We start from the raw sequence: 13,188 nt of genomic DNA, 5'->3' as shown, positions 1-13,188 counted from the left end.
TTCATGGACCATTTAGTGCTGAGTTGACGTCACCCGTTATTTTTTATATTTCATGGGGCATAGACGAAACACCAAGACTGTGTAAATGTTGATGTAAATATCAGGAAGAACAAACGGGGAACGGACTGTTGATTTCAAGATGGCTAATCAGAAATTATGTAATATAAAAAAGACTGAGAGCGTTGGACTCTGAACAGTGATCAGACACTCCTCTGCAATCAGTCTGGTCCAAGACTTTCTTATGACCTTTTTTGATGAACATGATGATGAAGATTACTGTATTGACGTGGCTGTCCTTTCCATGTGTGATAAGTTCTTCCACGAATACCTTGGTTTTTATTTTATTTTGTTTAATTAAATTGTTATTTATGTGAGGGGAGAGATGCCTAAAACATTTGGTAGTGAAATGGGGGAGGTTCTGATTTGAAATGGCTGCTAAAGTGTCTGCCTAATGTTGCCCATAAGAACTGTTCCAAGAACTTGTTGGTAAGGGGGAGAGGAGTTTGTTCTAATGGTTCAGTATGGGTCGGTCTGAATATAAGGCTGATCAGAGACCAGTGCTTCAGGGCATCTCATCCTTTAAAATGACATTGTATGTTCAAAAACCCTCAGGAGGCTCTGATTGGACAATTCTCTCAAAACAAGCCCACCCCTTCCCGGTCTTCAGAACCTTTATAGGGAGGGGGCCTCCCATCATTGTGGAACATCCCCCCCATGTCTATTTCTATGGGCACAAGCACATTCCATGACAAAAACTCTTGTTGGCGGAGAGGATTTTTCAGGTTTAAAGCTTATTTCCTGTAATTCTACACATTCTGCCATGGGGTGAAGATGTTTTTGGCCATTTTAAAGCTAATTTCCTGCAGTTCTACATATTTTGCGTGTTCATGTGATATCTGAGTGACTCAAACATTACAACAAAATCAATGGGCTAAAAGACCTAGCTAAGAAATGTTAGCTGACATGGACTAGTTGATAAATAGCTCTCTAAAGGTCTGCAATGACTGACATAACAAGAGGAAAACTGATGAATCACTACCCAATTTCAAAATTGCACCTTGCGCATTCAAGAGTCATTTGAAAGCTAGACAGTCCCCCCCCGCCGACCCCTTTAGTTTGGGAACGCTGGTTTTAGATACAATTTTAGATACATTTTCATTTACTCTATAAAGTCTAAGAATGTTCTTAACTGAAATCATATCATTTGACAATCCTGTTTGTAAGCTTTCAAATGATATCACACTCAACCGTTTATTTTTCCCCAGTGATGTGGACGTCTCATGGAAGGTTGGGGTATGCAAAATGGGTCAGCTTTGAGCACCTCCATCTCCTGAATACTTTGACATTCAGGTCCAAAAATTCCCTTTCCGACCACTTCCACCATGGGCAAACATGAATGAAAGGTTTTGTTCAAATCAAAAGGGGTGCAGTCAGAAAGTGATTGAAATCACATGGAACGACCCCTATACCAATATGGTTTAACTGTAGCATTGTTCACTTTCATGCCAAATCTTGGATGTCTTTTTATTTACTAGTGTGAGCTAACACAGTCTTTTTCAGTAAGCCGTGGTAGGTGTGAGAATGACAGAATTTACGACTATTGCTCTTAGAGCTAGCTAAATATCTGAAACATTCCATTGAGAGCTGGACTGTGCTTCCAAAGCGTAACGCTTCACTAAAAGCCCATTTATGTTTGATCCGAAAATGTGATCAGAGGCTCCGTAGGGAGGGTGTGATGCAATTGCGGAGCCTCCGGAGACACGCAGAGGCCAAATTGAGCTCTATACCGCGTCACCGTGAGCCTCCCAAATTTTGTAACAATGCGGAGGGCTCCGTATAGCTACATACACACAAACTCACTTCCTTCACAACAGCTCTGCGCTGCTCCGCAAGAAGTATGAACGCCCGGACTTCTTCAGAGGCCGTGTCACCGTAGGATGCTGCACGGCCAATGCAGATGTCAGATTGATCCTGCAGCACCTTTTCCTGATAATGCACAGCAGATAGAAATTAAATCCATAGAAAAGATATTTCACTATTAGGGCCCTTACTTTTTCTTGGCCATGTGACATTAGTTTTTTCTAGAAAAAATCACATCCTACGGTGCCACCAGCCACCTGTGATACCTACGTCTGTTCTAGGCATCCTAGTTCTATATGCGATGTTGTGCTGCTTTGCGTCCACTAAGCACCACAGCCCAGGTCTCTTCTGAAAGCCCAGCTCTCTTCCATCAGTAGGGTCAGTTTCCCCTGACTCTGTTATAATTGGGGCCCAGCGTTTTTCCTGCTCAGGTGTCAGTTTGGAAAACTCCTGGTCCTTGCCATCCCATTAGATCGCAGGGCTGAACACCCAATGCCAGTTAGGAGTGAGGCGTCACGTGTATCTGGGGATTTGCAGGGGTTGGCCTCTTCACCTGCCCTTAATATTAGTAGTTGTTGAATTCTGCTGTAAAACAGCATATTTCTCTGTAGCAGAAATCTAAGTCATTCCATCCAGACAGTTTTTTATTTTTAAGTTTTATTCCTAGCCTTGGATGTGTTCTTAGCTCGGACACTTCTCACTTTGGGGGATTTGTTGAATGTATCATTCTGTTAGTAACTCCAGCCAAGAAATGCAATGTGTATGCTCTCACATAAAGACTCCAAAGAGAAGGGTCTGCATTGGCTCACCTAAGGAGACTTGAATATTAGAATGCATCTAATGCGTTTCACAGTTCTAATGAAGGCAAAAGCTTTAAGCGTTCTGCTCTTACTGAGTAAGAACCATTTCCCAGAATCCCTCCCTTCCTAAAAGCCACCTGAGGGTTTTAACCCCACTCTGTATAACCAGGTAGATTTACTAACACTGTAAAGATATAAGCAATCGTATAGGGCGGAATCCTAACTTGAAATGCCCAGATAACTCATCTCCCATTGATATCAATGCACGATGTTCAAAGGTTTGAGTTAACCCAAGTATATCTCAGGTTAGGATTTGGCCCATACTTCTCAAGCTGCATTTCGTAGTTCATAGGTCAACTGTAATGGTGATTGTGGAAAGCCTGATGGAGCTTAAATGTGGTCTGGGGGAACTAGTCTTAAATAATGTGGTGAAGGAGAGAACCAAGAGAAGACAACATGGAGATCTATTAGTGTCACCGTTCCAAGTAACACCTTATTGCTGATATAGTGCACAAGAAGTAGCATGCTATATTGGACTATATAGGGAATAGGGTGTCATTTGAGATATGCCCCGTCTTTTTATGGTTGAGCTCTCCTGTCGGCCTTGCCCAGCTCAGATGGGATTCTCCACATAGACTTGAATGGAGCTGGTGAGCAATAACGGCCATGCGTAATCCCTGTAATAAGTCTTAATAAGTGTCAAGCAATGTTTGTACCCGAAGGAGGAGGGGACCCCAGTGTCTCAGGGCAAACTGTTGATTTTCATTGGGCCTCAGTGCTTTGTAGATCAATGAGTCAATATTTAACTAGATTCCACCTCATCCGATTGTTCAATTTCTGACAAAAATAAAGGATTTTCCATAAATGTGTACCTACTTGTGCACTTTAGCTGCTATAAGAACCATTATAGACATCGAAGAAGCGAGCGATTCATTTGTTTTTTTTCCTGACAAACGCAAAAGATTGGGCACAACTAGTAACGAGTCAACACCCTGTGCGACCTTGGGTCCCCCGCCCATTGTTAAGATGGCGATGGCCATCTGTTGTTACATTTTCAGATATTGTGGTCTCTACAGGTCTGAAGACTACACCTCTCTAGGTCAACCAATGGACCAGGTGGGGGAATAAGCAAATATTTATCCTTTTGTTACATTCCTAAAGTAATGTCACACCCTTGAGAGAGTGATATGGAGGGCCCACACACAAAGATATTGTAAATATACACACACTCTGAAGTGCTTACACACACCCTGCTTACAAGCATACCCTGTACATACACTCACCTTGCTTGGAGTATAATCCAGCTGATCTAAGAATGCTAAGGGTAGAGTTGCACTGGACCCATTCCCCTGTCGCTTCTCATTGGATCACTGAATCTCTCAGAGCTGTCACTCAAATGGATCCTCCTATGGAAGAAGAGTGGAATCTACTGTAGCAAAAGCCTGGACCAAAACAAAGCTCTTTAGAATGTTTTATGAAACGTAAACCATGTTTCCCTTATGCCTAGAACGTTATAAAGACTTAATAAAGACCCTGTATGGATTACATGAAACGGACGACACTTACATGTCCCATGTGTCCCGCGAGCGTTTTATGTTCCAGTTTTTGGACATGCTCGCCCTATGTACTGTCATCGTACCCTGTACTTCTGGTCACTAACTACAACCTTAAAGGAGTACTCGTCATGAGTACTCGTTGGCATTCTCTGCTAACTTAGGCGCCTGGATCGTCTCCCTGAACCTGTTATTCTGTTTTTGAGTTTCAAAAAAAGATCAAACAAAAAATGACTGGACTCGTAGTTCTTTATTTCCATCCTTCTGTACTTCTTTATTTCCTCTATTCATTCTCTTCCGTAATTTCTTTGTCCAGCAGGTGCTGCTGTTTCTATGACCTCGTGAGGGCATTCTATAATGTAGACTGTTGTGAATATTTTCCTGTACATTTTGGTTTCTTTTGCATAGGGAGGTGTCAATGAAATGTCTTCTTATAGCTACTCAAAGTAGTAGCTGAAACCTCCCATGCTTCTCCTATAAATGGAAAATGTATTGTATAGGCCAAGGTCAGCCACAGATTTGACACCAGAAAACATGCCCATGCCTATTTGGGATGTCCGCTACAGCAAATGTGGATCAACACGACACAGCCCTCATGTGTGGAATGCCAAAGGATACAATTATATGACAGATTGTAGAGACAAAGTAACGTTTTATGGACACTTTTGTAACGGTACACTCTGCCTTTTCATTCTCTGGAAGTATTTAATTCAGTTTGGGGAATGATCCATAACCAAATAGATACACTATATATACACAAAAGTATGTGGACACCCCTTCAAATTTGTGGATTCGGCTATTTCAGCCGCACCCATTGCCGATCGGTGTATAAAATTGAGCACACAGCCATGCAATCTCCATAAACAAACATTGGCAGTAGAATGACCTTACTGAAGCCCTCAGTGACTTTCAACGTGGCACCGTCATAGGACGCCATCTTTCCAACAAGTCAGTTCGTCAAGAGCTGCAAGTACTGTTATTGTGAAGTGGAAACGTCTAGGAGCAACAACGGCTCAGCTGCAAAGTGGTAGGCCACACAGGCTAACAGAACAGGACCGCCGAGTGCTGATTCGTGTAGCACGTAAAAATCGTCTGTCCTCGGTTGCAACACTCACTACCGAGTTCTAAACTGCCTCGAAGCAACATCCACACAATAACTTTGTCAAGAGCTTCACGAAATGGGTTTCCATGGCCAAGCAGCCACACACAAGCCTAAGATCACCATGCGCAATGCCAAGCATTGGCTGGAGTGGTGTAAAGCTTGCCGCCATTGGACTCTGGAGCAGTGGAAACGCATTCTCTGGAGTGAGGAATCACGCTTCACCATCTGGGTTTGGCAGATGCCAGGAGAATGCTACCTGCCCCAATGCATAGTGCCAACTGAAATTTGGTGGAGGAGGAATAATGTTCTGGGGCTGTTGTTTATGGTTCGGGCTAGGCCCCTTAGTTCCAGTGAAGGGAAATCTTAATGCTACAGCACAATGACATTCTAGACGATTCTGTGCTTCCAACTTTGTGGCAACAGTTTGGGGAAGGCCCTTTCCTGTTTCAGCAGGACAATGCCCCCCGTGCACAAAGTGGGGTTCATATAGAAATAGTTTGTTGATATCGGTGTGGAAGAACTTGACTGGCCTGCACAGAGCCCTGACTCAACCCCATTGAACACCTTTGAGATGAATTGGAACGACGACTGTGAGCCAGGCCTAATCGTCCAACATCAGTGCCCGACCCCACTAATGCTCGTGGCTGAATGGAAGCAAGTCCCCACAGCAATGTTCCAACATCTAGTGGAAAGCCTTCCCAGAAGAGTGGAGGCATATAGCAGGAAAGGGGGACCAACTCCATGTTAATGCCCAAGATTTTGGAATGAGATGGTCAACGAGCAGTTGTCCACATACTTTTGTATTGTGTATTATAAATTGGGTGGTTCGAGTCCTGAATGCTGATCAGACAATATACCACGGGTATGACTAAACATTTTATTTTATGTTGGTAACCAGTTCATAAGACTGGGTTTGTGGTATATGGCCAATATATAACGGCTAAGGGCTGTATCCAGGCACTCTGTGTTGCATCGTGGCTTAGAACAGCCCTTAACGGTGGTATAAATGGCAATATATATTGGCAATATACCACACCCCCTCGGTCCTTATTGCTTAATTAGCCCGAGTTATTAAGTGTTTGAATTGTAGCATAACAGAACAATTTATTTATAAGAATAACAGCTCGTTGGCCTATTACACAAGTCACTGCTCACGTTTTCCACTGTCTTGCCTTGCTACAACGTATCATGGAAGTAGACTTTAGGTCGAGAAGTACTTGAAAACAAAGGTTTACCCCTCACCACCAATAGGCTGTACAGTTGCATTGATGTCATCATCTTTGTTGACACGTGCTTCGGTTATTTGCTTAGTTGCACAGCGGTGAGTAGGGCCTAGCCTAGGTGAGCCACATGCGGGTTAAAGAGCAGAAATGATTTCAGTTGCATTCTGACTGCATGAACGGAAGTTTCTCTATTCTCCTTGACGTAAATAGAGTAGCCTACTTTTGTGTGTGGTGGGCGGGAAATGTCATACAGTTCCGACATGTCTGTAAAGGAGAATTATTATGAAGGAGACCTAAATAGTTTACCCGACGACTCCAATGTTGTCCAACGTTATTTATTACAGCTGAGACAGAGGGCGCAGAAAGACATCATCGACCCGCAGGACACGTTGAATTGGTCGGACAGTTTTCTAATAAAGTTTCTGAGAGCGAGAAACTTTGATGTTGAGCTGTCACTGAAGGTTGGTATCCGCGGTGGGTTAACTATTGTAAAATTAAACTATTTAGGACATGTTTTCAATGTATTTAGCAGTTGTTTAGAACTTGGAATCAAAACTGTCAGTGAAGGAAAGTTGGGTCGATGCCCCCAAGAACAATGTCCAATTGCTTACACAAAAAAACTGTTTGGTAAATATGAGGTATGTGGTCACACTTAGTTTGTTTGTCTGAAGGGAAATAAGTGACCGCAGTTAACACTTTTTAAGTTAACGTTATTTAATTAAAATGTTTAGAAAAGAGGCGTTTTTCCCAAGTACTGGGGTAACTACTGGGGTGTCTTTTACTGGGGAGTGGCATCTGTCTGGCATACAACCATAAAGGCCTGATTGGTGGAGTGCTGCAGAGATGGTCGTCCTTCTGGAAGGTTCTCCCATCTCCACAGAGGAACTCTAGAGCTCTGTCAGTGACCATCGGGTTCTTGGTCACCTCCCTGACCAAGGCCTTTCTCCCCCAAATGCTCAGTTTGGCCAGGCGGACAGCTCTAGGAAGTCGTGGTGGTTCCAAACTTATTCCATTTAAGAATGATGGTGACCTTCAATGCTGATGGGGACCTTCAATGCAACACACATGTTTTAGTACCCTTCCCCAGATCTGGCTCTCAACACAATCCTGTCTCGGAAGCTCACGGACAATTCCTTTGACCTCATGGCCTGGTTTTTGCTCTGACATTCACTGTCAACTGTGGGACCTTGTATAGACAGGTGTGCCTTTCCAAATCATGTCCAATCAATTTAACTTACCACAGGTGGACTTCATTCAAGTTGTAGAAACATCTCAAGCATGATCAATGGAAACAGGATGCACCTGAGCTCAATTGAGTCGCATAGCAAAGGGCCTGTATACTTATGTAAATAATGTATCTTTTTTTTTATTTTTATACATTTGCAAACATTTCTAAAAAACCTTATGGGGTATTGTGTGTAGATTGCTAAGGATTTTTTTATGTTTATTTAATAAATTTTAGAATAAGTATATAACGTAACAATATGTGGATAAAGTCAAGGGGTCTGAATACTTAACAAAGGCACTGTGTGTGTGTATGTATGTATATATTATTTTTTTCTCTTCTAAATGACAAAATATTATATTAACTCACCTCCGAATCGTTGTTAGTGACTTTTAAAAAATGTAGATGAGACGGATACATTTTGTTTTTTATTCTTTATTTTGATTTCAATCTCTCAAAAAAAGTAAAAGGTGTAGATCGTTCTCCATCCTCCCGTTTCAGAATGTAATTTTCATTGTCATGCTTGGTTCAATAGCCTGACATGATTTGACAGGCTGACCGCTGGCTGTTTTTCTGTTGCAATCTAAAATATGTTTTCTTTCCCATCTTTTTTTCTCTCGCTTCCTCTTTCCCTCCATCCTTATAGCTACTAATTAATTACCAGCGTTGGAGGAGAGAGTGCCCAGAGATCAGTGCCAACCTGCACCCGTCCTCTGTCCTGGGACTCCTCCAGAATAACTACCATGGAGTGCTGAGGGACCGGGACCTCAACGGCAGCAGAGTGCTCATCTATAGGATCGGTTAGTCCTCATCTATATGGTCTGATATGGTGTGGTGTCAGGCAAGGCAAATGGCACCACTGCATAAAACCACCTAAAATAGTATTTAGTACTTGTAGTATTTTATTAGGATATCCATTAGCTACTGCTAAAGCAGCAGCCACTCATCCTGGGTTCCACTCAAACCATAACATAATAAATAACATTAATAGACAATTACAGCTGAAGGACAGAACTACAGTGGGGAGAACAAGTATTTGATACACTGCTGATTTTGCAGGCAAAATCAATCAGTGTATCAAATACTTGTTCTCCCCACTGTACATACATTTAAAATAAGAATACACACTTTCATACATGTATGCCTTAGCATTCCATGCATCATGTACTCATAACGGCAATACTGCAGTCATTCATTTTCTCATATTGCAATCCTTTGCTCTACTACTGTTACAATTGCTCTGTTTAAGCAGGTCGAAATCCTAATATCACAGCATCCTTGAATCCTGATATCCTAATATCACAGCACCAGTTCTGTAAAGAGCGAATTTCACAACATCAGGAACAATCTGTGTCATTGGTTCATAATCATGTGACTCAGATGCTACTGAACACAAGTGTAAAACACGAAAATGCAATAATCATGTGGAGTTTCACCAAAGTCGTTAACTCCTGCTCATCTCCCCTGGCGTGAACAGAGCCACATATCATTTCGTATAGTGTTGCACGTAAGTTCACCCCTTCTGTGTTCTCCTGATGTGAATGCAGCAACCTTGAATTGTATGGAGTTGCAGTCTGCACTTCACTAAATTCCCATGACATGAATAAAGCAACCTTAATTCACAAAATTCTCCTGACGTGAATAAAGATACCTTGTCATCTACAGTTACCGCCACAATGGGTATCCTGGGGTAACATAATCTCTTGAATCGTATGGAATTGCACCGAAGTTTCACTCCTGCTATGTTCCCCTAATGTCAACGCAGCAACCTTGAAATGTACTTTGAACATTATGTAACGCTCGTCTTCCTCCTCGTCTGAGGAGGAGCAAGGATCGGACCAAAATGCAGCGTATTGTGAAGACATAATCTCGTTTATTTAAACGAAGACGAAAAACACTTGAACAAACTACAAAATAACAAACGACGTGAACAGACCTGTACTTGAGAACAAAACACTTGAACGCACGAACAGGAAGGAACACACGAACGAACGAAACAGTCCCGTGTGGCACTGACACAGGAACAATCACCCACAAACAAACAGTGAGAACAGCCTACCTTAATATGGTTCTCAATCAAAGGAAACGTAAAACACCTGCCCCTGATTGAGAACCATATCAGGCTAATAGAAAATGAACCCAACATAGAAACACATAACATAGAATGCCCACCCAGCTCACGTCCTGACCAACTAAACACATACTAAACAAAGGAAATAAGGTCAGGAACGTGACACATTATTCATTTTGATACATCAGCCCATGGCACAGGGCTGTGTAAAATATTATCTGAGGTGGCATACCTACTGTATTTGGCTTAATATAATATACTCTATAGTAGGTGTATTCAAATCTTACCCTACGAGATCCAGAGCACTGCTAGTTTTCTGTTCTACCTGATCATTAATTGCACCCATCTGGTGTTTCAGGTCTAAATCAGTCCCTGAATAGAAGGGAAGAATTTATAAAAAGCAGTTGAACTGGCTTCGATGTCAAGATTAGAATTGATGTACTCTACAGCAGGGCTCTCCAACCCTGTTCCTGGAGAGCTACCCTCCTGTAGGTGTTTGCTCCAACCCCAGTTGTAACTAACCTTATTCAGTTTATCAACCAGCTAATTGTTAGAATCAAGTGTGCTAGATTAGGGTTGGAGTGAAAACTTACAGGACGGTAGCTCTCCAAGAACAGGGTTGAAAGACCCGGCATTTGAGAAGTTGTCATTTTGAGATGTCATTTGCAATGTTGGTGTTCTCCTCAGGCCAGTGGAATCCTAAAGACTTCACAGCTTACGAGGTGTTCCGTGTCAGTCTGATTACATCTGAGCTGATCGTCCAGGAGATAGAGACCCAGAGGAATGGACTGAAGGCCATCTTCGACATGCAGGGATGGTGCTTCGCTCATGCCCTACAGATCAACTCCTCCCTGGCAAAGAGGATGTCCTCTGTGCTCACGGTAGGCTATCAGTTGAACTTGGTATCAGTTGAACTTGGTTGTGTTCATTAGGACACCCAATGAAAAATGTTTTTTAAAGTTTTGCAACTGAAAACAAAAATTTCTTATTGAATCATTACAGGTAGTCCCTCCCTGTTTCAGTCCGTTTTCTTTAGTTTGGTGCCTAATGAACAGAACCCAGTACTGCTGTTTTTAAAGGGCCCCTCCGCTGTTTTCAGAAATAATCTTAGAATGATCAATACTTTTGAAGGTTAGGGTTAGGTCTGGATCCAGAGTTGTCTGTATTGCAGACATCTCATGTTACTCTTACAGAATATAGCTACATACACAATAGCTATACTATGAATAAGCCTGTAATAATAATACTGTAATAAGCCTCTGTGTAAATGTGATCTTGTCAGGACTCGTTTCCTCTGAAGGTGCGAGGGATCCATCTGATCAATGAGCCCACATTATTCAAACACATCTTCACCATGATCCGTCCATTCCTGACTGATAAGATCAAACAGCGGGTCAGTCACCATTCACATATTCTTGCACTATGACTTTTGCTTCACCTGGATACATCTCTTTCATACATTGTCAACAGGAGTGATGGAGATGATGATAGTGACCTCAGATGTTGTTTAGAGCAGGTGCTTATAACCCATTATGATAATGCTGCCTCTGATGATAATAATGACAACAATGACAATGTTGATCATGACAACAGTGATACTAATTCATGTCAATTCCCTTCTGTCTTACTCCTAGATCCACATGCACGGCAGCAACTTCGAAGAGACTCTGAGTGGCTTCTTCTCCAAAGACATTCTCCCCCAGGAGTACGGGGGCAGCGGCCCCTCCATGGAGGAGGTGTGTCAGGAGTGGACCTCCCACATCCTGCAGTCTGAGGAACACCTCACCCAGCTCTCCATCTGCCCTGCAGGAGATGAGGTCACCCCAGACCCCGAGACAGAACCTGACCCTGACAGCCAGTCTGCCTACAGCTCCTGACTCCAAATGAACTACACATCCCAGAGTGCATCTCAATGACCAACCAACAACCACACAACTCGTAGCATCCTTCTGAAGTGGATGGGGTGCACAACTTCAGCCCTTGAGGTCTAAGATTATATGCAAGTTTACTACCAGTTTCCTGGTTATTACGTTTGTCAGTTGATGATGGTAGGACCAAGTGCTCAAAAGAGTTGAGTACATTGTGTTTGGAATTAGACCTAGACTACTTTTCTCTATCTCCTGTTTTATGGGTTTTAAAGTATATTAGCAGTATACAGCCAACTGTCTGTTACCATAATGTGTTATAACTAAGACCAAGGTTAAAGATGTATGTTTTAGCTATTTGTTCAATTTTGTGAATGTCTACTGTATTATAGACTTGTATGATTATACTATAATTGGTGTTTTAATTACGAAGATTAAAGGTCAATTCCACCACTTTTCAACCTCATTTACATTATCTTCAGCACAATGCCTACATGTGAAAAAACGGCACATTTCTACATTTTGTAGAAAGAAAATATAAAGTTCTAGCCGATGACATCAAAGAAATGTAAGTGATTTTTCAAAAACTGTGGGTAGAAATATGTTACAAGTTTTGAAAACTACTTTTTACTCTACCCTGTGATGTCACAAGCTAGGTTTCCATCCAATTTGCAAGAGATGTTCATGCAAATATTATAAAATCTACATTAAACAAATATGCACATTTTCCAAAGGTTTTTTCCCATCAAAACAGATTTGTTGCAGAAAAAAAGCTGTACGTGATGACGTAGTGCACATAAACACTTTTGCGCTAAAGATCTCATGTATCAGATAAAAAAACAAATTCAATGTATTTGCATTACATTTTCCACTCTATGCATGGTTTTGTTTTGTCACAAACTTGTTATGAATGCCAATCTGGTTTAAGCGCATGCTCTCTAGTTTGCTGATAAAGTGGATGGGTGTCAGGGGAACTCAAGTACTATTTGAGCAGGTCCGGTCACACACATTTCCTAGGTGGCAAAGGTCTGGATGGATGTAATTTATCAGCATAGTAAAAAAAAAAAAATGTGAAACACCTCCCAACCCATGCGACCCTAAACTGTTCACACCCCTCTTGTTGGCGGAAATAAATGTTTCTGTTTTAAAGCTAATTTCTTGCACTTGTACACATTTCTTCCATGTCTTGTGTGTGTATATGATACCACTTACAAGGGGTTGAAACCCGACAGAGGAAAAAATATATACTGTATATATACAGTACCAGTCAACACACCTACTCATTACAGGGTTTTTCTTTATTTTTACTATTTTCTACATTGTAGAATAATAGTGAATACATCAAAACTATGAAATACACGTGGAATCACTGAGTAACCAAAACAGTGTTACACAAATTAAAATATATTTTATATTTGAGATTCTTCAAAGTAGCCACCCTTTGCCTTGATGACAGCTTTGCACACTCATTAGAGTTAACTACCTCAGA

At 41.7% G+C, this 13,188-nt stretch overlaps 1 protein-coding gene across 2 annotated transcripts; it reads left to right on the top strand.

The window, feature by feature from the left end:
- The first annotated feature begins 6,673 nt into the window (after nt 1-6,673).
- Nucleotides 6,674-12,257, top strand: LOC129814233 (alpha-tocopherol transfer protein-like). 2 transcript variants are annotated; one of them, XM_055867218.1, is made up of 5 exons: nt 6,675-6,999; nt 8,410-8,563; nt 10,522-10,715; nt 11,117-11,227; nt 11,469-12,257. In XM_055867218.1, exons 1-5 carry the CDS (start codon nt 6,781-6,783, stop codon nt 11,709-11,711), a joined length of 921 nt encoding a protein of 306 aa, XP_055723193.1. In that variant the 5' UTR covers nt 6,675-6,780; the 3' UTR covers nt 11,712-12,257. The 2 variants fall into 2 exon arrangements, with proteins under 2 accessions (XP_055723195.1, XP_055723193.1); XM_055867220.1 differs by lacking the exon at nt 11,117-11,227 and having other exon boundaries at nt 6,674-6,999.
- Nucleotides 12,258-13,188: the final 931 nt, after the last annotated feature.

This window comes from Salvelinus fontinalis, chromosome 17, assembly GCF_029448725.1.
Source record: "Salvelinus fontinalis isolate EN_2023a chromosome 17, ASM2944872v1, whole genome shotgun sequence".
Taxonomy (NCBI): Eukaryota; Metazoa; Chordata; class Actinopteri; order Salmoniformes; family Salmonidae; genus Salvelinus; species Salvelinus fontinalis.
Note: the sequence above shows the minus strand (reverse complement) of the source record. Positions and strands in the feature narration are given on the sequence as shown.

Excerpts from the sequence above, each read along its gene's own strand:
- LOC129814233 (XM_055867218.1), top strand. The coding sequence starts at position 6,781 with ATGTCATACAGTTCCGACATGTCTGTAAAGGAGAATTATTATGAAGGA. Across the intron at positions 7,000-8,409 it reads ATGTTGAGCTGTCACTGAAG|CTACTAATTAATTACCAGCG; the intron begins GTTGGTATCCGC and ends CCATCCTTATAG. Across the intron at positions 10,716-11,116 it reads GGATGTCCTCTGTGCTCACG|GACTCGTTTCCTCTGAAGGT; the intron begins GTAGGCTATCAG and ends TGATCTTGTCAG.